Genomic DNA, 24,124 nt, shown 5'->3' on the forward strand with positions numbered 1-24,124 from the left:
ACTGCTGCCCACGCCGACTTCAAACACTCCTCAAATTGGGAGGTATCACCGTCGTTTCTTTTGAGTGCCATAATGTTTGGAAACAGTTTTACTAGCTGGCGCTTCATTGAGGCCCAAATGTGCTCAATTGGGTCGAGATCTGGCGAGTGTGCTGGCCAGTCTGGTAGTACCGCAATGCCCCTGACGGCGAGCCAATCCATAGTACTCTCTGCGCAATGAATTGCTGCATTATCCTGCTGAAATACCTGCCAATCGTCGTATATTGGGATGAAGCCATCGCGTAATGCCTTCTGATAACTCCAGGCCGTATAGCCCTTCTTTCGCTTGTTGGGATCTGGCTGCGGTTCGCGCTGCATTATCACCAACTCTGACCGGCACCCCACGCCGTTCTTCAGGTATATGGCACCCCAAACCATAATGGATAGGTTCGCCTTAACGTGCGATTTAAGGTTAACGAACTGGTCGTCCCATTTCTCGCTTGGGAAGCGGAATACCCATTGCGCGGGTGCGTTCGTGGAGTTCTGGCAGGACGACTCATCCGTGAAAATCACCTAGATCAAGTCAGCATAATCCCACCAACTTCACTTACACGTAACGTAATCCACGGGCGAGTGGCCCATACGGGCGAGTGGCCCATACGGGCGAGTGGCCCACTTTCATTCACTATACCGAATCCAACTCTTCTTCACGCGTTTATTCCACCACGAAAGATGGAGACGCCTTCTAAAGAGAGTCAATTGTTCCTTGCTATCCAAGCAATGGAAAACGACCCAAACTTAAGCACCCGACGCGCTGCCGAGATGTTCAACGTCCCCCGAACAACCCTACGACGCCGAGAGAAGGGAGTACCTGCCCGACGCGAAAGCCCTCCGAATTCTACAAAATTAACCAAGCTGGAAGAGGAGAAGATTGTCGAATACATTCTCGACTTGGATGCGCGAGCATATCCTCCTCGGCTAAGTGAGGTTAGAGAAATGGCGAATCAACTACTCGCGAAGCGCGACAGGCCAGGTGTCTGAATCAACTGGGCCTCAACCTTTGTTAAACGACGACCAGAGCTCCAGACGCGTTTCTTTCGCAAGTACGACTATAAGAGAGCCCAGTGCGAGGATCCCGACGCGATAAACGCGTGGTTTCGGCTTGTGCGGAACGTAGTTGCGAAATACGGTGTCGCGGACTCCGATATTTACAACTTCGACGAGACAGGCTTTCAGATGGGCGTTATCGCGACCGGGATGGTCGTTACAAACGCGCAAAGACGTTCGAACGTTAAGATGAAGCAACCGGGTAATCGGGAATGGGTTACGGTCATCCACGGCGTCGGCGCGACCGGATTTTACGTCCCGCCGTTCGTAGTATTTGCCGGCAAATATCACCTCTCGACCTGGTACCAAGACGACGCGATTCCTCGCGACTGGAGAATTATAACGTCCCTAAACGGCTGGACTACAAATGAAATTGGTCTAGATTGGATTCGGCATTTCGATCAGCATATAAAGTTGCGAACAAAAGGCGATTATCGCCTCCTCGTCCTCGACGGCCACGAAAGTCACCACTCGGTCGAATTCGAGCTCTACTGCAAGGACAGCAAGATTATTACGCTCTGTATGCCTCCTCACTCGTCTCATATACTCCAGCCTCTCGATGTTGGGTGTTTTGGTCCGCTGAAGAAAGCATACGGTCGGCAAATCGAGCTCAAGATGAAGGCGGGTACAACGCATATCAGCAAGGAGGACTTCCTCCCCTCGTTTTTAGCAGCATTCCAACAGACAATGACGGAAAAAAACATCCAGGGAGGCTTCAGAGGGGCAGGACTTGTACCCTATGACCCAGAAGCAGTCTTATCTAAGCTCGATGTAAAGTTCAAGACGCCAACGCCCCCAGGGACGCCTCGGAGGTCACCCGAGCTATGGACTTCCCGAACGCCTACTACAGCTATAGAAGCCCGTTCACAGTCTGATTTTATTAAAGGTCGAATCTCTCGTCACCAGGGAAGCTCTCCAACGTCAATTATTGAAGCAGTTGAGCAGTTCACGAAGGGGGCAAAGGGGATTATGCATAAGTTTACCTTAATGGAGGCAAGGATGAAAGCCCTTGAAGACGAGAATGCAATACTTAGCAAGCGTCGTAGGGCGAAAAAAACACGTCTCAGGAAAGGCCAAAGCATGACTCTAGGCGAGGGACAAGATCTCGTAACCCAGAGAGAGGTAAATGCTCAGGTAGTACAGGAAATGCAGGAAAACTCTGGGGGTGAAAGTCGATCTGCACCAAAGCAGCGGTGCTGTAGCGTCTGCGGGAAACCCGGTCATAACGCAAGAACTTGTTACATAGTTACTCTTGGGTCTGAACTAGAAGATAGCGATTGAGCTTAATTGATTTAAGGCGTTGGGGCTGTGTTATCGAGGGTGATACCTGCAAGACTTGGTTGGGGTGGGCCACTCGCCCGTATGGGCCACTCGCCCGTGGATTACGTTACCTCCTGCAATTCGTCGACTTTTGGTAGCCACTCTCTTGTAAATGCAAGCCTAGCTCTTCGTGCTTCTTTAGATAGCGGAATCCTCTTCTGAGCTTTCCACTTACGTAGCTTAGCTTCGTGAATGATGCGCTTTATGGATGTCTTGGAGATCTGGAAGGGCATGGCTTGTATGATCTCTGGCCACGTCGCTTTTCGCTTGCGTTTGACGATAGTTAGTACGCGCCTTCTCTGGGCATTTGTGAATCCATTGCGACCATTCCGAGGCGATTTGGCTAGGTTGCCGTTGTTTTTCCAGTCCGAGATAATGCGGGTGATTGTTGACTTGGAGGCCCGCGTAAGCTCGGCAATGCGGCGGTGCGTTACACCTGCGAAATGGGCGGCGCAGATAGCTGCTTTCTTCTTAGGAGTGAAATCCTGCTTCGGCAGCCTATCGGCGCACACTCCAGCAACAAAATCATCCATGATAACCTCAAAATGCGCTCGAAATGGTGGTTTTGAAGAAGGGAGGGTTTGCAGGTGGCGCGACGCGTTCGCGTCGGTGGGGTGGTTGGGCCGGATTATGGTACTTCCTGAGTCAACGCGCTTCCGTGTCAGCAGAGGCTACCTCGAGCCACTCCGGACACCAACCTGGAGCGTATCCACGGCTCTGAACGCCGTTATGCTTGCATTATTTATGCGCGCTTATATGGGCGGCCCCTTTCATACAACTACTTGCACGTGCTTCACATTAATCCTTCAGCACTCCTCAGCAGTCCCCGCAGAGCGGAAAGGTGAACGGTAGTACGCAGTAAAACCGTCGACAACCCAGCGGTACACCTTGATTAAGCATCCCCATGCGGGCTCTGAAGCGGTGTAGCGCTTCTGCGCCAGCTCAGCTACTACATCGAGCCGAGGAGGACTGTCATTGACCATGCTCAAGTCACTGGCACTCAATCACCTCCTGGCGCTGTATCGAGAGCGGCATGGTACCATCTCCGACTGCAGTCGATAATGGCTCATGACCACTTGCTCGCGCAGGAGCCATTTTCTGCTCACGCCACTTTCGTCCCGGCTGCACTACAGTATGGGGCAGCAAACTCCTAGCGCGATCGTAGCTTGAGCACGCTCTGGGCCCACAATTCCGCTTGCGTGGATGCATGCGAGACCTCCCAACTGACCCTTTGCCTTCCTCGTTGACGTTATCTTTCTTTTCCAAAAACTATTCATTGGATCATGGCCCCGATTGCCTCCCTGTCTTTAAGGCTTTCATACATCGGCGGCGTCTTTTGCTTGTAGTATCCTGGGGCTGTTTGATTGATTTGTTCTTAAGTCGAGAGCCTTGTGATCGCTGTCTAAATCAGATAGGATTATTCATCCGCCATAATTGTCCTGCGGTGCCAGCTTGAATTACTGAGAGGTACTTCCTAAATTAAAGCGCACGAATGTGGTGACCTATGTTGGGAGGCTTCGTCCCAGCTAATGATTCAATAGAGTCGCAGTATGAATTGAGCGTGCTTATTGGTCCCTCGATATGAGATTCGGGCTTCAATAGTTCTGTTGTTATCCGCGTCGAGCGAACCTGAGGCTGACGAGCGCCAAATTTGGCTCGCGGTCTGTAGCAGCCAATGAACCAACTTGGCTTCTGAAGGAGATGCGGGCGTGATTGGCAGGCGCGAGATTTGTCCATTCCTGGCCTGCGATGGACGCCGTCCTCTGTATAGGGTGATAGCACATCCTAGGATCGCGGGCCTAAGAGGAAGGGCAGTTTTGCATTGCGGTTCATGTAGCATGAACGTTTTGCTAGAAGTAGCGGGCTAGCAATAATCTGGTTCACTAAGTTCATGCGTTAGGCTTTCATACGTGGAGACAGCACGGTCAGCCCCCCAAGGCACTTTCGCCAGATTTGGCGAAACGCAAAGATGCATTTCCAAAGTACATGGTGTCGCTCAAACAACGCTGACTAATGTGACATCGTCCTGGGCTCGTCCCCAGAGTATCCTGAGCAATCCCTGGTTACCCTGAGTCTTACCTGAGCAGATTCTGAGCAGCCTAAGCCGTCCCTGAGTAGCCCCTGAGCAGCCTAAGCCGTCCCTGAGCGGTCCCTGAGCAATACGAGGTGTGCCTGAGCAGCGCCTCCTCAGTCGTTGGAGGGATTGAGCACCATATGAGAAACCCGAGTACCCTAAACCGTGGCAAGCTCTACTGAGAAACTTGCATGAGGCTGGACGGTATACTGAAAGCCTCTGACGGCCGGGTGGTCTACTAGGTAAATAAGCCGGGAAGTTGAAACTACAAGATCCTCTAACGTCATGGGAAACGAACATGAATTAGTGAAGGGTAACGTGATGTTGCGATGCATTCTACAAGTGGTGGTCAGAAGTCAGAACACCATAGCAGTCGTAACATAAGCAGACCTCGAGGCCGGTTATGGGCAGTCAGTTTCCCGGTATTTACATGCCCCATCTTGTATATACCTGAATTGAGTGCGGAACAGTGCGATTATAATAGAACAATCTAAAGAAAAGATCAATCCTAGAGCCTCTCTGTGTTCGCCGAAGAACCAAGGGAAGAAACTAAGCAAGGACCTCTATGGGCCAGCCACGATCGCGGCTATCTTCCTCCGGTGCCTTCTCCTCCCTGATTGCTTCACAACCAAGCTAGGTGTCTCACCTTTGTACACGCTCCAGTCGATTTGTCCCTCTCTCTCCCAAGATATTTCATCATCTTTCCACTTGACACGGTACTCTTTGACACGCTTTTTGGAAAGCCTGACCTCGAGGAGTTCAATTCCGCGCCCATAACCCTTAAAGACATTGTCGAAGTCATTTCTGAGGTCTGCATTGATCTTATCTCTTGTCGTCCAACTCGGCTTGCCCTCCATCCACTTGACGAGGAACTGATTCCTGTATTTCTCGAGTATGCAGTCAACTTCATATTCTTGGTCATCTTCTTGGTCATCAGCTTCTAAGGTGTTGTCAATTAGTGTACACGATCGAGATGTCAGAGCTGTAGTGAAGGACTTACCCGTATTAACGGCTAACTGCTTCTTCTTAGCTTTTCCGACCTTCTTGGCATTTTTGACCTTCTTAGCTTTTTCGACCGTCTTAGAGGAGCGCCGACGCTTCTTGGAAGGATGTTTGGTCGGCTCCCCTCCAGCGTCCCGAGAAAAGCACAGGTTGAGGGTACCGTCGCCGGTAGATTGTAGGTGGGCATTTGGAAGATCCCAGTCCCCGGGACGGATATGGCCATCTGTGTTGTGATCCCATGCAAATTGTATCTGAAAGTGCGTTTCGGAGCCGAGTGTAATACGACTCAACAACCCATGATGTAGTTCCCATTGTTCATATGTCCCTGTACTCGTATCCTTAGGTGGAAGGTCCGCTAAAACAGAGCTTGACTTGGAGACTGCCATCTGCTCGGCACTGATCTGCTGCTGATGACCATGCTCTGGTGATGTCGATCTTTGCGTAAGCGGCCAAGCTGACTCCGGACGGCCCTGCGGACACGCGACTGCGCTATGCGATCGGGTTGCAGTGGGGTCTCGGTAGTTGCTGAAGTCCCCCTGAGAACTGTCGTCGGAGATCTGTTCACCAACAGTAAGGCCGAGCTCGTGGTCTTCTTCGTCAAACACCAGCACTGGCTCTTGGTCGATATTGATCGCGGATGGAGTTGCGAGTAATCTGTTACTTGTCGTCTGGCGTATGGCTGTAGACGGGAAGCATCCTAGGCTGAGCTCGGGATTATCTCTCCTGTGGCTATCGTGCTCCTCTATGTGGACTAGAGGTGCTTTAGTTCACTGAATACTTGAAATTCGTGGGCACGAATCGTTTTAGGATGAGCATACCAGACAACTGGCGTGCATTCGCAGATAGACCCTGGCTATCCGCAAGGATAGGATCTATATTTCTTTGATCAATGTCATTAGCGCCCTGCTGCGTTTCAGCTACATTCTGGGTCGGAAGGCTCTCAAAACCCAGCCGAGGAGACTTGGGAAATGCTGAACGAGTCGTGCGTTAGGTTAGTTACTGCTTCTCCGACTCGCACGAATGATGTACTGTGGTAAGGTGCTGTAGGAGCTGAACGTACGTTGCAGGCTATATTCGACCGCTGATCTACTTGAGCCAAATAATGAACATTCGGCTTTGCCATATCTTGGCTGTTGATCTTCCCAGCTGCTCCTAGGGTGGTCCGGCTGTCGACTACCAACTGGGTTCGAGACATTGGAAAGTCGCTGGCTGGATTCACTAGCAGTAGCAGCAGCAGCAGCAGCAGCAGCAGCAGCAGCAGCAGCAGCAGCAGCAGGAGGAGGAGGAGGAGGAGGAGGAGAGGGATAAGTCCAAGAGGCAGGCGCTTTCCGTTTCGTTCGCTGGTATGTACCAGCATCAGCATTAGCTGAGCCCGGAATATAGAACTCTTGATGATCTAGGGTAATATGCATGGTAATAAGGATAAGGCGGTAATGAGTGAAAGGCAGTGATTGAAAGAGGAGTGTCAATCCGTTCAGCATGAGGTGAACTGTAGCTTATATACTCGGTAGCTACATTGTATATGTCACTGAACCTCATTTCTTAGTGGGTTTCTGGCCAGGTCTCTTTGATTCCCCAGAAGCCGGGGGCTGATACATCCGCCCCTTTCCAAAAGAGCCCACGTAGTACAGGAGATAATGTTACTGGACGCCGCGATACCCGGTCAAGTCCGATCGACGAATGACCACGAGATAAACATAATATCACATCGGCAAAAGCTGGATTAACCGAAGAGGCCAGTCTGTCAAATGTGATCTTCCTAGAGACGCTCGAGATACAGACAAGCCTGCGATGTGCCATTATTCCTTCAAGGCCGGTTCCGCGGTTCTGTCAAAGACACTGAGATGAGCGCTCCGAGTTCCGAATCCCGCGGGCTTCATCGTATCGACGAAGACTGTGTTAATGCTGACGTGTTTGCAGCCGATAATCATGCAGATACGCTCTCAATGACTCATTCCTAAGTCCACGATTGATTTCCATGTGATCATCCAGGCTGTTGATAACGAGCTGACAACTTTCGATGATAAATCTGTGGAAGCCGCGATGTGATAGGCTCTAGATAGTGATCTTTTTTGCGCGGCGGGGGCTCGTAGAGAATAGGAGGTGGCGGAGCGAGATGAAAGAGAGGGGATCATCTGAGCTGAAGGGCATGGCGTGATGAGAGAAAGGTTGAACGAAGTCAAGTGTACAAGAAAGTGATGGGAATGAGAGCTCACTTATGTATTCTCGGCCGAGCCAGATTAGGTATAGTAGCAAAGCGGCAACTACGCTAAGCCCTTTTAGATTGCCGCCAAACCCTGCGGGGACAACAGCACATTCTCGACTACAAATGTGATGCGCCAGAAGGAGGGTGGCAGCCACATATGGCTGCCTACGCCACTCATGTACGATAAGCTAACAGCACAGGAGTGGGGTTGCCATCAGGTAGTCAGTGCACTGCAGGTCGCTCTGCCACCTGCACCTGCGCGTACCCTCCACTCCACAGACCTTCTGAATGCATCACAACTTTACCTCCCATTATTTGACCCCATGTGACAGCGCATCCAAATGTATGGAGAGATACTTTCTTATGGTAACGGTAAGTCAATGCACTAGCTCCAAGGTCGTGTGGGTCATATAGGTCACTGTAGCCTTCTCGGTTTTTAGGACATTTTAGATATCCCGTTCTTGTCCGGTAGTGTGATTGTAATCTATTTACGACTTGTGCGGAAGCTTTGGACTTGTGTGAGAGGTAATCGTCCACGTAGCCGCCAGCATCTGTTTATCGGTCCCCCCATGAACTAATGGGAGACATCAACTAGCTGATTCAACCGTGACTCCATGTTCTGGCGCCTGTGGGCTTCCCGCTCACAATCGATGGAAACCTATAGGCTCAAAATCTGCCCAATTAATGAGAAGAAACTCTTGGGTAGTATCCCTAGGCGATCACGATGGCGACAGTAATTTGAGAGTTGGGAGTATGCTAGACAGTCCTGTGACTGAAGACATTCCTGAGACATAGCAGTTGTGTGCGTTCGGACATTCCACTAGTAATGCTACCGGCTCTGCCAGCACGATCACGGCCATTCGAAAGCAGGACTTCAAAATCATTCCGGCTTGCAGGGATCGCTGGTGTCGCTGTTTATCTCACTGGCGCGGGTTCATTTTTCTTGAAGTGCAACATGCGCTGAGACCGAACAAGATTCGGCTTGCGGTGGGGGATTAAGAGGCGAAACTGGCATACTGGGGATGATCCTGAGTGAAGTGCGCTTGATGTCGTCTTCTAGAGACGCAGACTTGCACAAGATGGGGAACCGACTGCCTTGATAATAGCGACTGTACGCCGCACTTCCTCTAGCTCCGTAGCTCGCTCAGCTTCGTATCTTGCGAGGCGTTCGATTGTTATAGGCTGCGCAGAAGTAGGAGTAGAGGCGGTAGCACCTAAGCTGGCCGTTCCGGCATGTCCTTGCTCGAGTACCCAGTACCGGGCATTGCTCCCCGGCGACAGGGTCTCGAGCCGTACCTCAGTCCAGCCGCTGTTACTACCACGGCAGCTAGTTGTGTGGTCGTGTCCTGCCTGCGAGCGGTGGACCCTAATTAGTTTCCGGCTCGTCGTTAGGAAACGGCAGTCCGAGCATCTGAAGCCGTCTACGACCGGTAGCTGCTCTATATAGGGCGATCCGTCGGCTGGTACTGGTACGGTGTGCGGCTTCGCGATTGGCTCGGCAGCGTAGCTGTAGTCGACAATCTGGTGTATTGCCTCGCCCTTGAGACGGTGCGTCCGCCAGAAGTGGAGCCGTATGCCGTCGTCCGGCCGAATCCCGATCCTGCACGATGCATAGAGGAGCATGCGATGCTCCTGGCCACTACGGCCGTCAGCCGCAGGCCAGCTCAGCAGTCCGACCTGACGCCCGGTGCAACCCCCGTCGGCCTCGTAGCGTATCGCCATCGCTAGACAATGATGATCTGCTTGCGGCGGGTGGCTGTCCACTGTCATCAATAATAGAATGGAGAGGGTCCGATCGAGGGGAAGATAATATGTCAGGTGTATTTCTGTTCTATGCGTATGACTAGTTGATTACGACAGCTTTCGCCTTACAGTTTGCGCGCCCGTCCAGACCGCGGGGTATTTTGTGGGTTGTTTTAGTAGAGTTGGAAACGGTAAGGGGTTGCTAAGAGGTTAAAGTTAGGACAAGAAAGTTGCCATCCCCTCTCCTTGCAATTGAAGTGCAAACAGCCTGTCCGGCCTCCCGGACCTGCAGAGATTCTACAGTTCCATTGTATGTTATTCTTACCAGCAGTTCCTCTCAGCGTATCTGATTACCCCTTTGGTTTCAAGAATATCATCACGGCTGTCATGAGTGTGGGTTTCATCTTTGGCCATAACTTTGGCTTTTCTGCCTTTAGAAAGTGGCGTGTACTTGTCTACAGCACATCCGGCTTGGGTTCACTCGCATCACTGTTACATGGCCTTCAAATCAAAGGCTGGGCCGTTCTGAGAAATCATCTGTCCCTTGGGTGGCTGGCTTGTACGATGTCGCTTAATCTGATTGCCGCAGCTGTCTATGCCTCAAGGGTACTTCGCCTCCGATTCTTTGCATAAGACCCAACATTGACGTCCTGGTTGCAGATCCCCGAGAGATGGTCTCCATATAGGTTCGACCTTGTGGGAGCTAGCCATCAGATTTTCCATGTCTTAGTTCTGATAGCCACGTTCACACACCTGGCAGGCCTTCTTGCAGCTTCTCAATATGCCGACTTGTGATCGCCTTTTGGCTAAGTATAACGTGGCGGCTTTCTCAAGTGCTATAGCTTGGTGTCGGGTTTGTACTCCATGCGCTCATCTCGTGCAGTGGCCTGCCAAGGTGCTCACAGATTCGGAATAGTGGAGGTGTGGTGGCTTCGACAGGATTGTGTAGAGGCGCTTAGATTTTTGACGCTTACGTCATTTTAAGCAACCCAAATTGTCATTGTATCAGCGTTGCTTAGTGATCGTTTTTGGGCCTCGTTGGCACGGTTTCCGGCACACATTATCTGTCGACCATACCTAAGTAGTGCTGCCGAGACTATGTGCCGTGGGTTCTCCTCTAACCGGGTCGATATGGGACAGGGGCTCGCGTGGATTTATAGAAACCTGAACAGCTTCAAAAACAAGTCTCTCGACTCATTCGCCCTCATTCGCCCTCGTAGCCTCCACTTCACGGAAACTGCCTCGACGGCCTGTCTTAAGCAAGGCCACCTAGGAGGTACTGTCCTTCGACTTGCAAGCAATCAACGAGCCGGCCATAGGTAGACAGAATTCAGGGGAATTCCCAAGCTGAAAATAGACCGAAATTCGCGGGGGAAATGGGCTGGATTCAGACGGATCTACTACATGAACAGACCATACATGGGACGTGACATGTCCCTCGAGAGAATGAGAGGGACGTGGAGGTATGCACGGTCGACACTGCTTTGATTTGGCTACGGTTTGGGTTACGGTTTGGGTTACGGTTTCTGGTACTGTCAATGGTGTTATCATCAGAATCGATGTCACCTTAGTCTGGTTACGGTTACGGTTTAAGGATAAGGGTCGCTCTCCAACCTCACCCAGTAGCCCTGACGCTGAGGTCTGTCGTGTGATAAGTTCAGGCCAAGAAACAGCCGCATTTCACGTCCCTCACGCCACCGTGACATCTCACCGCTACATTCCGGCGAGAGGGTCATAGGGATCCATCAGTCCAGTTACAATTATGCAGGGATTCATACCCTGAGTTCCGAGATTGAGAGATTATGCAGAATCCGAACATAAATAGTGCTACGATAGGCAATGAACATGGTCTCAACCAGTGCTGTAGTGGGGAGGACGATGAGAACTAGCCATCGCTGTCCCGGTGCGAGAGCGATAGAGCGAACATGACGGCCACGCCGAAAGAGAAGTGGCTTTCGCCAGCCGTGCAATACAGATCGACCTGCATCTCCTGGTTCAGGAAGTTGATATATTGCAGAGCTAGATAACGTAATCCACAAGTGACTGAGACACCCAAGTGAATGAGACACTTTCCGGGTGCTCGTACGACAATGTATAAGAGAATTCAACCACAACGCCTTAAATCAATTGAAACTATGAGGAATCCTCTTCTTCAGAGGCAGATACAACTTTCTGACACGTACGAGCATTATGGCCGGGCTCACCGCAGACGCCACATCGTCGCGCGCGCGTTTCTGGCCTCCTCGTACGACTAGTATTCTGACTCGTTTCCGCCCTTAACTGCTCCGTCGCGTCGATTTGAGCCTTCAAATCCTTTGCCTGATCAATTGTTAGGGACCCTCCTTTCTGTAGCTGTTTTCTTTTCGTACGACGACGGCGGCTAAGGCGGTCATTTGCATCTCGAAGTTCGGCGAGGTCTTGGCGCATAAGGGTCTGCTCGTGTACCATCATTGTGATTCCTTTATTCAGCTGCCGCAGGCTCTCAATAATGGACGACGGAGAGCTATTCTGGTGTCGTACGATGCGATTTTTGATATACTCCGTCTGCGATTCGGCCTCAATTGGGTTATTCGGCGTCTTTGAAACCCATGGGGGTGGTAGTCCAGCAGAGGAACCTGGCGGTGTCGGCGTATGAAACTTCATATCTAGCTGCGAAATCACAGAATTCGGGTCGTACGGTACTAGGCCAGTTGCTCTAAAGCCTACCTAGATGTTTAACTTTATTATCGTAGCGTCGTACGCCTTATAAAAGGCTGGGAGGAAGTCCTCCTTTGAGATGTGGGTAATATGCGCCCGCATGAGACCCTCGATTTCTTTACCGTACGCCCGTTTCAGAGGGCTAAAGCACCCAACATCGAGAGGCTGGAGCTTATGTAATAAGTGAGCAGGCATACAGAGCGTTACAATGTTCTGTTCCTTGCAGTAGAGCTCGAAATCGACGGAATGGTGGCTCTCGTGGCCGTCGAGGATGAGGAGGCGGTGGGTGCCCTTCGTACGACTCTTCGTATGGAAATCGAAGTGTTTTACCCATTCTAGACCTCTCTCGTTCGTCGTCCAGCCGTTCTCTGAAAGCGCAATTACCCAGTCGGCCGGTAGAGGGCTATTCGCGGTTCAGGAGTCGAGGTGGACCTTCCCCGCGAAGATGATATATGGTGGGATCGAGTAGCCGTACGACGCGATACCCTGGATTACTGTAACCCATTCCTGATTGCCTTGTTGTACGGCTCTTGGCCTCCCGCGTCGATCGGAGGTCGTAACGACAGTTTCGGCGGAGATCTTACTCATCGCGAAGCCCGTTTCGTCGAAGTTGTAGATGTCGTCATCGTGGATCCTGTATTTCGCGATTATGTTTCGTACGAGCTCAAACCACGCGCGATACGCGTCCGGATCCTCGCAGAGGACTCTCTGGTAGTCGATTCTTCGATTAAAACGCGTACGGAGCTCAGGTCGTCGTCGTACGACGTTTGCAGCCCAGTTCTTTCCAACGCGTGGCGCGTCGCGTTCGCGGAGGAGTCGATCCGCCCTTTCTCGAACACCACCAAGTCGGGGTGGAAACGATCGCGAATCAAGGTCGATTATGTATTGTATGATACTGTCCTCTTCGTACGAGGCCAAATTCTGGCAGGGTGGTCGGATATCGCGTTTCGCAGCTTGGCCGTTCCGTCGTCGTGAGAGGGTCGCATGGGATACATTATAGAGTAGTGCAGCCTTTCGTACACTTAATTTTGGGTCAGAATGGAGCGCATTTAGCGCCAGAATAAGGTCGCCTTCAATTAATTGCCGTTGCATAATTACTAGTGGAGAAAAGGGGGAAAGAAGATGGCCTGTACGAAAATGACGGGGAAGTGGGCGGGTCACTTGTGTGGGCGGGTCACTTGTGGACTACGTTATTCGTCAGTAATACATTTAAAACAAAGCGCACTTCTCACACATTCAAATGCAAGACCGTATTACACCCGTATTAATAAAGCTCTACAGCAAAGATTGGACCGAGATCCACGAGTCAGCAAGCCTGATAAGGAGACGATCCCAGGCTCTTAAAGAAGCTAATAGATTGCAAAATCAAGCTCTCTTGCGGAAACTGGCAGCTTTAGTTAAGGCTTGGTTGTCAAAGACAGCGATCAAGGCTGAGGTGCGAGAGGACCAGACAGACTTCCGGGCGCTCTTCACGCTTATTGCTAAACACATTGCAAAGCAATATGCCGAAGTAAGTCGGGAGAATTTGAAGACCTATTACACACTGGCTTTGTTAATAGATACATGGATACTTCGACCTCCTAGTGGTGACTGGGCCTCGAGAGAAGTTGGCCTGGGCGAAAACTTTCTCTTCCTACGAACTATGAACGTGATTGGAAAAGGTGAACTGCACACTATCAAGCGTTTTCGAGAGAGAGAAACATTCGAAGCCTTTCTCCGTCAGCTAGTGCAGAAGATTGATGCCTGGTCTCATATAGAAACCCTTCACCTTCTTTGGCATGCTATAAGGAAACATACTCAATCTGGACGCCCTCCATCTAAGGAGGAAGCCAGAAAGGAACTCGGGGAAATACATCAGAAGTGGAGAGTCGAAGAGGTAGTAACAATCCTGGAAATGCGGTCCAAGAAAGAGGGTCTTCACTATCTACAGCTCGCAGCTGTTATTGGAAGCCACATACTCCAGGGGGTTGGAAGAGGTGACGAAGCAATGCACGTGTCACTGGCCCTCGCGGTCGATACCTTCCGCGGAGAAACAATGGACATTGAGCATTTCACCAAAATTCTAAGTGGCCGAAAGGTTATGGAGCTGTGGGAACGCTCATGGAACTGGCAATTGTCCGAAGAGCCGCAGGCAGCGGAAATATATGGTATAGAAGAGGAAAACGCTAGATTTTTTGCTTTCAATCTCGACGATATTCTTTTTTCCAAGAAGACTAAACTATGGCTATCAAACTATCATGATACTGAGGATTACTACATTGACCTCCAAGAACAATCAACCGTCAATGATGTGCTTAAGAAAATACAGTCTTTCTACGAAAGACTAGGCGAGGCTGGGGGAGAAGATGACGAAGCCTGTCTCGATTGGTTTCTCGAACGTTTTACGAAACATGGAGACGACTTCCGCGCACATTTTGGAACGTGAGATCCTTGGTCCAGGGTTCTGATCTGGTCCCAGATTTACGCACGATCTTTCATTTGGTTTACGCTTTGATATGGTTGGATCTCTTGTTTCTGTAGTTTGATGTAACGTAATCCACAAGTGACTGAGACACCCAAGTGAATGAGACACTTTCCGCCCATTGTTAATTGCTCCTTTTCTTTCCTCCTTTTCTCCACCAACAATAATGGGACGACAATCAAATGAAAGCGACCTAGTCCTAGCGCTTAATACGCTCCATTCTGACCCAAAATTAAGTGTACGAAAGGCTGCACTACTCTATAATGTATCCCATGCGACCCTCTCACGACGACGGAACGGCCAAGCTGCGAAACGCGATATCCGACCACCCTGCCAGAATTTGGCCTCGTACGAAGAGGACAGTATCATACAATACATAATCGACCTTGATTCGCGATCGTTTCCACCCCGACTTGGTGGTGTTCGAGAAAGGGCGGATCGACTCCTCCGCGAACGCGACGCGCCACGCGTTGGAAAGAACTGGGCTGCAAACGTCGTACGACGACGACCTGAGCTCCGTACGCGTTTTAATCGAAGAATCGACTACCAGAGAGTCCTCTGCGAGGATCCGGACGCGTATCGCGCGTGGTTTGAGCTCGTACGAAACATAATCGCGAAATACAGGATCCACGATGACGACATCTACAACTTCGACGAAACGGGCTTCGCGATGAGTAAGATCTCCGCCGAAACTGTCGTTACGACCTCCGATCGACGCGGGAGGCCAAGAGCCGTACAACAAGGCAATCAGGAATGGGTTACAGTAATCCAGGGTATCGCGTCGTACGGCTACTCGATCCCACCATATATCATCTTCGCGGGGAAGGTCCACCTCGACTCCTGAACCGCGAATAGCCCTCTACCGGCCGACTGGGTAATTGCGCTTTCAGAGAACGGCTGGACGACGAACGAGAGAGGTCTAGAATGGGTAAAACACTTCGATTTCCATACGAAGAGTCGTACGAAGGGCACCCACCGCCTCCTCATCCTCGACGGCCACGAGAGCCACCATTCCGTCGATTTCGAGCTCTACTGCAAGGAACAGAACATTGTAACGCTCTGTATGCCTGCTCACTTATTACATAAGCTCCAGCCTCTCGATGTTGGGTGCTTTAGCCCTCTGAAACGGGCGTACGGTAAAGAAATCGAGGGTCTCATGCGGGCGCATATTACCCACATCTCAAAGGAGGACTTCCTCCCAGCCTTTTATAAGGCGTACGACGCTACGATAATAAAGTTAAACATCTAGGTAGGCTTTAGAGCAACTGGCCTAGTACCGTACGACCCGAATTCTGTGATTTCGCAGCTAGATATGAAGTTTCATACGCCGACACCGCCAGGTTCCTCTGCTGGACTACCACCCCCATGGGTTTCAAAGACGCCGAATAACCCAATTGAGGCCGAATCGCAGACGGAGTATATCAAAAATCGCATCGTACGACACCAGAATAGCTCTCCGTCGTCCATTATTGAGAGCCTGCGGCAGCTGAATAAAGGAATCACAATGATGGTACACGAGCAGACCCTTATGCGCCAAGACCTCGCCGAACTTCGAGATGCAAATGACCGCCTTAGCCGCCGTCGTCGTACGAAAAGAAAACAGCTACAGAAAGGAGGGTCCCTAACAATTGATCAGGCAAAGGATTTGAAGGCTCAAATCGACGCGACGGAGCAGTTAAGGGCGGAAACGAGTCAGAATACTAGTCGTACGAGGAGGCCAGAAACGCGCGCGCGACGATGTGGCGTCTGCGGTGAGCCCGGCCATAATGCTCGCAAGTGAAAGCACCGGACTCATGGAGAGACAAGTGCTGACGACTTTGCAAATTCACCAGGATTACACGTGCAACTATGGCACCTGGGTCAGCGCTCTCAACACCGCCGCTGTCATCAGATATCTCTACAACATTGGCAATGGCGACTGTGCTGCCCCTCCAGGAAGGCCAGGCGCAGGTGGGTGCAGTAACACTGGCTGCGCGGGGGAGTCGTCCATCTGGCTGTGCAACGACTACAACTTCCAGCTCCACGTGCCTTGCCGACTCGTGGCAGAGTGAGTGCAATAAGAGCCCAAGTCCGCAGCGGGCAATATGTACTTCTCTTGCTAACTCTGCCCTGTCCAACAGCAACGCTGTCGAGGTGATGATTAAGTGCCAGAACAACGACGTGGTGCGGGGACAGGTAAGGATTTGTTTGCCGCCTGCATGCTCCCTGGGGAAAAGTGGCTCACAATTTGAATTGCAGATCTTTTCCACTGACCGAGGCTGGAACACAATCATCAACCGCTGCTAAGTAGGCTTTGTTAGGTGCGGCTCAGATTTTGTCTCCCTCTTGCATTCACCGGCCCCAGGTATTTAGCGATGCAAAATGACAGGGATCCTGTTGCAACCAGAGCAGAGAAGGGATGATCTCTGTTACGTCCCGTGCCACATATGTAGCATTTGCCTCAAACTCAACAATTTTATGTCTGTGATCAGCACTCTTCCTCCAATGTCTCACATTCCCCTGGCAGTGTCAATGGCGTGACGTGTGCATTAGGAAGCGGCTGGATGAAGCTTCTGCGAGCTACAGGGTGCGGGGTATCGCTTCTTCTGGCATGGTGACGTAAGAAAGGTGGTGTGTGTGTGATGCGTTTGCATTAGCGCCGTGACGGGATGCCCCGTCCGCCCGCTGAGGCATCCAATGCTATGGCACGACCGTATGCAGACGCACGGGTCGGCGCGTTGTATGTCTCACCGGCCCACAAGACTGCAGATATTGCCTCTGACTGGTCTCAGTGTCTGGAGCTATCGACTCGTTTCTGCACATCACATAATTCACGCACCATGGAGCTATACCTTGTTTGCCCAAAGCGGAGAGTACTAGCCGTTATGGCCCAGCAGTATGTCTGCGAGACCGAGAAGGCTCCGGTACTTCGTAGTCCCACCTTATCCCGGCGCCCATCGAGGTACCTGAGTGGAGACGCGTAAATGCCCTTCTCGAACCGCGACTGTAAGTATCTCTGCCGATCACCGGTACTCTGGCTGCAGTGAGCTTCTGGTGCATTTCGATGTACTCTCCGCAGAGTCTGATATTGTTGGCTCTAATCCCTGAAAATTCTCCATAAAATACGTACCGGAGCCTTCTCGGTCTCGTAGACATATCTCCCAGTCTCCGGTCTCACCTTCTTCACCTTGGCGTTTTCCCCATGAGAAGGGAGTGGTTTCACTGCCCCGACGACCTGTCTCAGGGCTCCCACCGTGCTGGGACGTTGATCCTGTCATGCTTGCGTATGCGTGTGGCACCAGCCAACATGGTGTCTGCGAACACTTGGGGTTTTCGCGAAACTGTGAGACATGCGTCACCATTGTCCTCCAGCTCCGTGCCCTCGTTGGGAGCTTCTCCGTTTTGCCCTGCATCTTGGCGTCTACGAAGGATCGGAGATGATTTTCAGAGTCCGGAATAGCTCATCTGCGGCAAATTGCTGTCATTCGATGCTGCATCGGCATTGCCGTACGATCAACACCAAGAGCTCCAATGACGGCATGCGTCAGCTAGCCTCGTTTGCACGAGCTGATGGCTAGTATGGGGCGCCAAGAACAACCACAGCCACCTCGTCACAGGTTTTTGTACAACTTGCAGCTTGCAGGATGTAGCGATGTGATCAGAAGCATCCATGGCTTGCAGTCCTGACATGCACTCCCGCCACGAACATTCATTATTGCCAACGTCATTGGCTCAAGATGGAGCTTCGATACTTTGCTAGCTGGTCTGGTCGCATACTTGATAGGTATCTTGGTGTGGGGCTGCTCGGCACGAGCCGCTGATCGTCAACAAGCTTTACAGCCCTTCCGCAATGATTATCGCTCCATCTGCCGGGAGGCTAAGTTGCGCTTAGCACCAGCAGTCGAGATGCCCCTGCCTCTAAGAATCTAGCATGTCGCTAGTTCTCTTTGACACCTGGGCATGCTTTCTGGCCTCTGGTAGTGTTAAGCTAGGGGGCTCCTGACGCTCCCCGATGATAAGGGCTGTGGAGGACATTTGTCGCTAAAGAGGACTAAGACGTCGCGTGCCGAAAAGGGGGTGGTGGAATCGCACGGCGTGCACCGGAAGATTTATAATTGTATAAGGGCAGAAGCGCGGCCGCATGAGACGAGCTTGCAATGGTGCCTTGTTTAAAGTAGCAAATGCAGCTTTCAGCTGCCCAAGCCCCAGCATGACATGAGAGACATGGCCGACCAGCCGTCCGCGGCGACAAGCATGTCCATGGTTTCGTTGAACTATCATCTCTTACATACGGTGCGCGCAAGCGTCCTCCACAATGCAGAAACCCCTCCTTGTGCCCGAAGCAGGCTCAATAGATCTCCATCGCAGAAATGCCTGGGCCATGCAGAATTGAAGCTTCACGGTGGCACTGTATGCGTAAGCGCGGAAGTCTCTGCCGCGAACAGCACTAGCGTGCCGCGACATTTCTTGGCTATCATTGATTCGAGAGTGCACCTGTCCATTGCGGAATGTTATTGTCCCCTCTTGTCTCATAATAGAGCTGTCGGGTCGTCCGATTGGTGCTGGTTAGCTTGAGCTTCACTAGAGAATGCATCCAGTTTCTACCGTCCCAACTTCACAGGGCACGGCAAGGAAATAAACGCCACAGAACTTGTCTTCCTCATCGTGCTTCCGTTCCAGGTCGCCAACAAGGGGCCAATCTCGATGACCAGAGTCCTACTGATTCATTCCCACTGTCCAAAGTTAAATCTTTGGGAATGGTGCCACATTGCCCGAGTAATCTCTCACTCAACGTCCTGGGCGTTCACTGCTGTCCTGCGCTCTTTTCGTGCCTAAATTTCCGTTTCTTCCATGGTGGCGATTTAGAGCTTGTTGACGTTGCACAACGCCGGAAGTAGTTGTAAAGCCAGAGCAACTCGCAAGCAGTTTCGACTTGGGCACGGTTGGGCGTCGCAAGACTGCGTTGCGGAACGCTTGTCATCCGTGCAGATCACTCCATTGAGGGAGCGATTGGGTAAGACATGCTCGGCATACGCATGAGGCCCGGGAGACATCCCGGGGGCGCCGAAGTGATCAATTCGCTAAGGTCTCCTGGTAGCAGCGAGCACTCAGCTCGTATGCGTGAGGTCTGGCAACGTCGATTGATGAGGGAATATCTGCACTGCAATGGAAAACAGCATAGCGCTAGCACGCGACTTTGATCCGAATGAGGCACTGCATATGTACCTAGTTAGGTCATTCTCCGCCATCAACGTCACAGGCCTCCGATCGCCAACCACCCATGCCGGTTTTGGGCATGTCACCGAAAGGTAAGGACGTTTGTAGGCCTCCCATCCCGTGTTTGGTACATGGTGACGCGAAGCAGGCGGGAGCAGAAGCATATAAATCTATGTACCCAGCTTTGAGTGTCCCGTCCATGCAGGCTCATCCATTTCGGATGAAAACGTGTATACCGAGGTCTTGATCCCTTCGGCACCCAGAATACCCACACGATCACTTCATGACCGCGGCTCGCTATTTTCTCTACTTTTCATCTAATACCCTGTGGTCTCAACCTCTCCAATATACTGCCTGAGTACGCTCTTACTGCTCCACGACGCAGAAATCATAGAGGCTAGCATATACTAACTGATGGTCTAAACAGGCAGCCCGAGTTTTCACGAAGACTTATATCGCCAGTTGTGGTCAAACAGTGAGCACATATCGAAGACAGCCAGCTGCAATACGTCAACATCCACCCAAATATCCACGCCACGATAATCAATCCCATTAGCCAGCACAGCGACCTCCACTTGTACTCGGTGTTGAGCTCACCAGAGAAGATGGCCCCCGGAACGCTTTCTCCCCAGCTGCCTTCCGCGCCCTACGGACTCGCCACTGGCTCCGCTTCCTCCAAGACCAGCCGCAATGCCAGCGCTGTCTACGGCCAGCATTATGATGAAGAGTACTCATCCGAGACGGTCGAGAGCCGCCAGCGGGCTATGAGCCAGCGGCTTTTCTCTCGCAAGAGCTCAATGCTCAACGTCTCCAACATTTCCAATGTCGTGTATTCGATCAAAAGACGCAGCTCTGAGGAGCTGGGGTCCAATATCTCGGCGCGACTCTTTAGCGCCACGCACGAGTCTCTACTCGAGTGGATCAGCGCCCAGCGCATGACTGATCTGCCTCCAGAGGGCAGCAGCTATGACAAGGTCCTCGCATGGGCTCAGCTTTTCTCCAACCGCCTTCACTCCTTTGAGTATGCCATCCAGGAGTTTGCCGGAGACAGCTATCTCGCTGCCCAGCTTGCTTATGGATACTGTTCACTCCTTCTCGAGGTAAGTGCTTACGAATGCCCGACTAGAATTCTCACGGTGTGACTAACAGAGGTGGCTCCATAGCTCGGAAAGGAGAATGCCCGTGCTCTGATGATCTCTTTTGGATTCTTTTACAGCATGTCCGTTCCGCTTCTAAACCTGCTCGAACGCATCGAACTCTTCAGTGTCTCCCAAGAGATTCGCGAGCAGCTCGTGCTCGCGTTGTCCGATCTGGTGTCCCTGGTCGCAAGCGTGGCTACGTATTTCCACAAAGCCATTGGCGAGACCACCACTTCAGTCTCGGTCAACATCTACTCCACCTTTCCGACCCAGATTAGGACTTTCCTGGAACGATGCGACAAGACGGCCCAGCTGATGTGGCAGCACCAGCTTCTGAAGGAGGGAGTCACAGAGAGCAGAGGTAGGTTCAAGCCCACGCACAAAACGCCACCAGAACTTGACCTGACTTTATTTTTTGCCAGTCTCTCAAATCCGGGCGATCAAGGCGTGGATCGCTCCGGAGGACCAAGTGCTGTCACGCGTTGTGAATTCGACTTCGCAATTGGCCCATGACCGTGAAGAACTGACTTGCCTCTACATCGGGGCCTACCTGACCCGATTTCTGAAGGGTTCGCACAAGACTATGGCCTTGAGCGGCCCCCCCGGGTCCGGAAAGACGGTACTGGCTTCTGTCATCTTCGACTATCTGCAACATCCCATTGCTGGTGTGACCTACAACGCCCTGTTCGTACCAATTAGTAAGCATCATCCTGTTCAGTCCTCTCTGTCTAAATTCGAAATACTGATAAGTATCATAGATGGTCGCGTTCCTGGCGAGACGACTCCCCGCGCGGTCAGCAAGTCGTTGTTGTACCAGCTGTTCCAGAAACGCACGGGCAACGTGCAGCTGCTCAACATCTTGACTGAAGCCTTTGAGCGCACCGTCCGAATGACCACCGAGGACGAGTACGATAGTATCCTGTGGCAGGCCGTTGAGCGTGCCGTGACAGCCCACCTCCCAGGCGCCAAAGACCTTATCTTCGTCATAGACGGTCTAGATGAGTGCTCAGCAGGAGAAGAAGCCCTGTTCAAACGTCTTCAGAGTGTCGCGAACACCAAAGGCGCAAGCACTTTGAAGCTCATCACGCTGGGTACCAAGCCTCAACAGGGAGTCCAAAACTTGCAGATCAACGAGTACCTCATCTTCGATGACATTATGGCTGTTGTGCGCAACTACTTTGAGACATCGAAGCTGTACATCTCGATGAGCGAGATGGAGCGCGAGGCGCTTGTAGCAGGGATTGCCACGGCCTCCAAGGGTTCTTTCGTCTGGGCGAAGCAGGCCTGCAAGCTGCTCCGTCGCGAGACCACGGTCAAGGAGCTCTTCTCTAGCCTGGAGAAGATTGCCAACTGCAGCATCGCCGAGTTTGTGCACCGGACTCTTACCGCGCCAGAGGTCACTTACCAGACTCGTCTGCTGCTGACCTGGCTTGTCACTGCAGAGCGGCCCCTGAGCACCAACGAGTTGGCCACTCTAGCATCCATCAACGTGGATAAGCAGAGCATTGAACATGACCACAAGATCGACGTCATGAGCACCCTGAGGCCTGTGAACTCGCTCGTGTTCATGCAAGATGGGCTGACTTACCTGCGTCACGATGTCATTCGCAAGGCCGCCACAGAGTGTCTCAACGAGACGAAGGGGTCCATCAAGGACCGCCACGGCGACTTGGCCACACGTCTGCTCATCTACATCAACTCGACTGTCACCGATCCGCGCGAGCCCACTTTGACAGTTCTGGACAGCCACTCAGTGCAGCAGCTCACGAGCAGACACACTCTGCTCGAGTTTGCCATCAGTTACTGGCCGCTACACCTTCGCAAGAGCTTTGCCTTCTTGAAGCCCGACACCAGCGAGTCCGAGGCTGCCAAGCTCGTGTCCAAGGTCGTTCCCAAGAACCTCACTGTCTACCTGTTGCAGGCGGCGCTCTGGCAGCACCAGCCTCTCCCGGATCAGCTCAAGTACCACACGATGAAGACCAGCATCACCCGCCAGCTGCTCACAACAAAGAGCACCACCACGCTACAGTCCATCATCTTCTTGGCACAGATCTATCGCCGGATCGAATTTACTCCAGATGCCACCACCCTCTTCTATGAGGCGACAACAGTGTCCAACTCCCTGCTGACAAGTCAGAGTCCCATCACGATGGAGCTCGCCAAGATCTTCACCGAGCTGACCAGCACGCGGGTGACTACGTCAAAGACGGACATTATCATGACCCATCGCGAGCAGGTCCTTCTGATCTTGACTGAGTGCTGCAAGATACAGTATGGTCAGAAGTCCGAGTATGTCCTGACGACGCTGAAGCTGTTGGTCGAGCACTACCGCACAGTAAAGGACGAGACCAAGGCTCAGCAGATGATCACCAAGGTCCATCAGCACCACTACCGAGTTTGGTGGCGAGACCACGACCACAACCACGGCAAGCGGTGACAAGAATGATACCCTTGATGGAGATCTACACGTCCACCTCCACGGCCGTAAAGACACGCAGGGTGGTCACGCGGCATCACGCTACCCTCCAAGCTACCGGCCGCTACCCTCCCTAAGCGTGAAAGAACATTTAACGATGTCCGCTGCGGTTGTGGTGTCAAACTCAACAGGTATGCTGCTGGCGAGGCCAAGGATTCATTTGTCAAGGTTACAGATGACTTTCCTGAACTTGCCAAGTGAAATAGGGGCGGACAGTGTCAGGGTCCAAAAGATGTGGCTTATCCGCTAGGACGTGGGGCCAGTAGAACCCAGAATATTGAGCTCCGCAGGGAAGGGACTTGCTACGAAGCCTTGCATGGACAAGGTATTTGATGTGGGCTTGAAGCCATAGATAACACAAAGGCTGCCGGTCTGCGGATGCTCCCACCGATGTCTGTCCCCACACCGGGGACGGACGCTTTCATCGAGATACGGGCGCACATGCCGCTTCCTTTCTAGCGGACTAGAGTCATGTCCACTTTGCTCACAAGCAAGACGTCCTAAAAGCAAAGCAAGTGCATGAAATGCAAGTAACCATCCGCCATCCTTTCGCCGCTGCTGGTGACTGCGGACCCCTTGGTGTCTGTGGGGGCTAGAGAACCCTTGCCGTATCAGCAAGTTGCTTCGCAAACGCTGCGGTTAAGTCCTTGGAATTTAAGAGCGTTAGCATAAAGTTCCGCATCAACACTGATCGACATGCATCCGTGAATGCACTTTGTATAAAA

General features: G+C 51.9%; 5 protein-coding genes across 5 annotated transcripts; 3 read left to right on the forward strand and 2 right to left on the reverse strand.

The window, feature by feature from the left end:
- Nucleotides 1-3,211: 3,211 nt before the first annotated feature.
- Nucleotides 3,212-6,893, reverse strand: B0I36DRAFT_355839 (uncharacterized protein; the record flags this gene model as incomplete). Its single annotated transcript, XM_046157482.1, has 7 exons — nt 3,212-3,374; nt 3,634-3,674; nt 4,485-4,504; nt 5,126-5,419; nt 5,480-6,160; nt 6,300-6,353; nt 6,542-6,893. 7 exons carry the CDS (start codon nt 6,891-6,893, stop codon nt 3,212-3,214), a joined length of 1,605 nt encoding a protein of 534 aa, XP_046004691.1.
- A 2,039-nt stretch (nt 6,894-8,932) lies between these two features.
- On the reverse strand, nt 8,933-9,322 carry B0I36DRAFT_217295 (uncharacterized protein; the record flags this gene model as incomplete). Its single annotated transcript, XM_046148984.1, has 1 exon — nt 8,933-9,322. A coding segment is annotated over one exon (390 nt), but the record flags the coding sequence as incomplete, so codon positions are not given.
- A 4,045-nt stretch (nt 9,323-13,367) lies between these two features.
- On the forward strand, nt 13,368-13,773 carry B0I36DRAFT_355841 (uncharacterized protein; the record flags this gene model as incomplete). Its single annotated transcript, XM_046157483.1, has 2 exons — nt 13,368-13,637; nt 13,687-13,773. The coding sequence occupies 2 exons, from the start codon at nt 13,368-13,370 to the stop codon at nt 13,771-13,773; spliced, it is 357 nt and encodes a 118-aa protein (XP_046004693.1).
- A 2,581-nt stretch (nt 13,774-16,354) lies between these two features.
- Nucleotides 16,355-17,081, forward strand: B0I36DRAFT_389476 (uncharacterized protein; the record flags this gene model as incomplete). The annotated part of the gene is made up of 3 exons (XM_046161336.1): nt 16,355-16,635; nt 16,709-16,763; nt 16,827-17,081. 3 exons carry the CDS (start codon nt 16,355-16,357, stop codon nt 16,872-16,874), a joined length of 384 nt encoding a protein of 127 aa, XP_046004694.1. The 3' UTR covers nt 16,875-17,081.
- Nucleotides 17,082-20,389: 3,308 nt separating this feature from the next.
- Nucleotides 20,390-23,360, forward strand: B0I36DRAFT_369596 (uncharacterized protein; the record flags this gene model as incomplete). The annotated part of the gene is made up of 4 exons (XM_046159807.1): nt 20,390-20,884; nt 20,948-21,284; nt 21,346-21,621; nt 21,682-23,360. The coding sequence occupies 4 exons, from the start codon at nt 20,390-20,392 to the stop codon at nt 23,358-23,360; spliced, it is 2,787 nt and encodes a 928-aa protein (XP_046004695.1).
- Between the last annotated feature and the right edge of the window lie 764 nt (nt 23,361-24,124).

The sequence above is a fragment of the Microdochium trichocladiopsis genome (genome assembly GCF_020744255.1).
Source record: "Microdochium trichocladiopsis strain MPI-CAGE-CH-0230 chromosome Unknown B0I36scaffold_14, whole genome shotgun sequence".
Lineage (NCBI taxonomy): Eukaryota > Fungi > Ascomycota > Sordariomycetes > Xylariales > Microdochiaceae > Microdochium > Microdochium trichocladiopsis.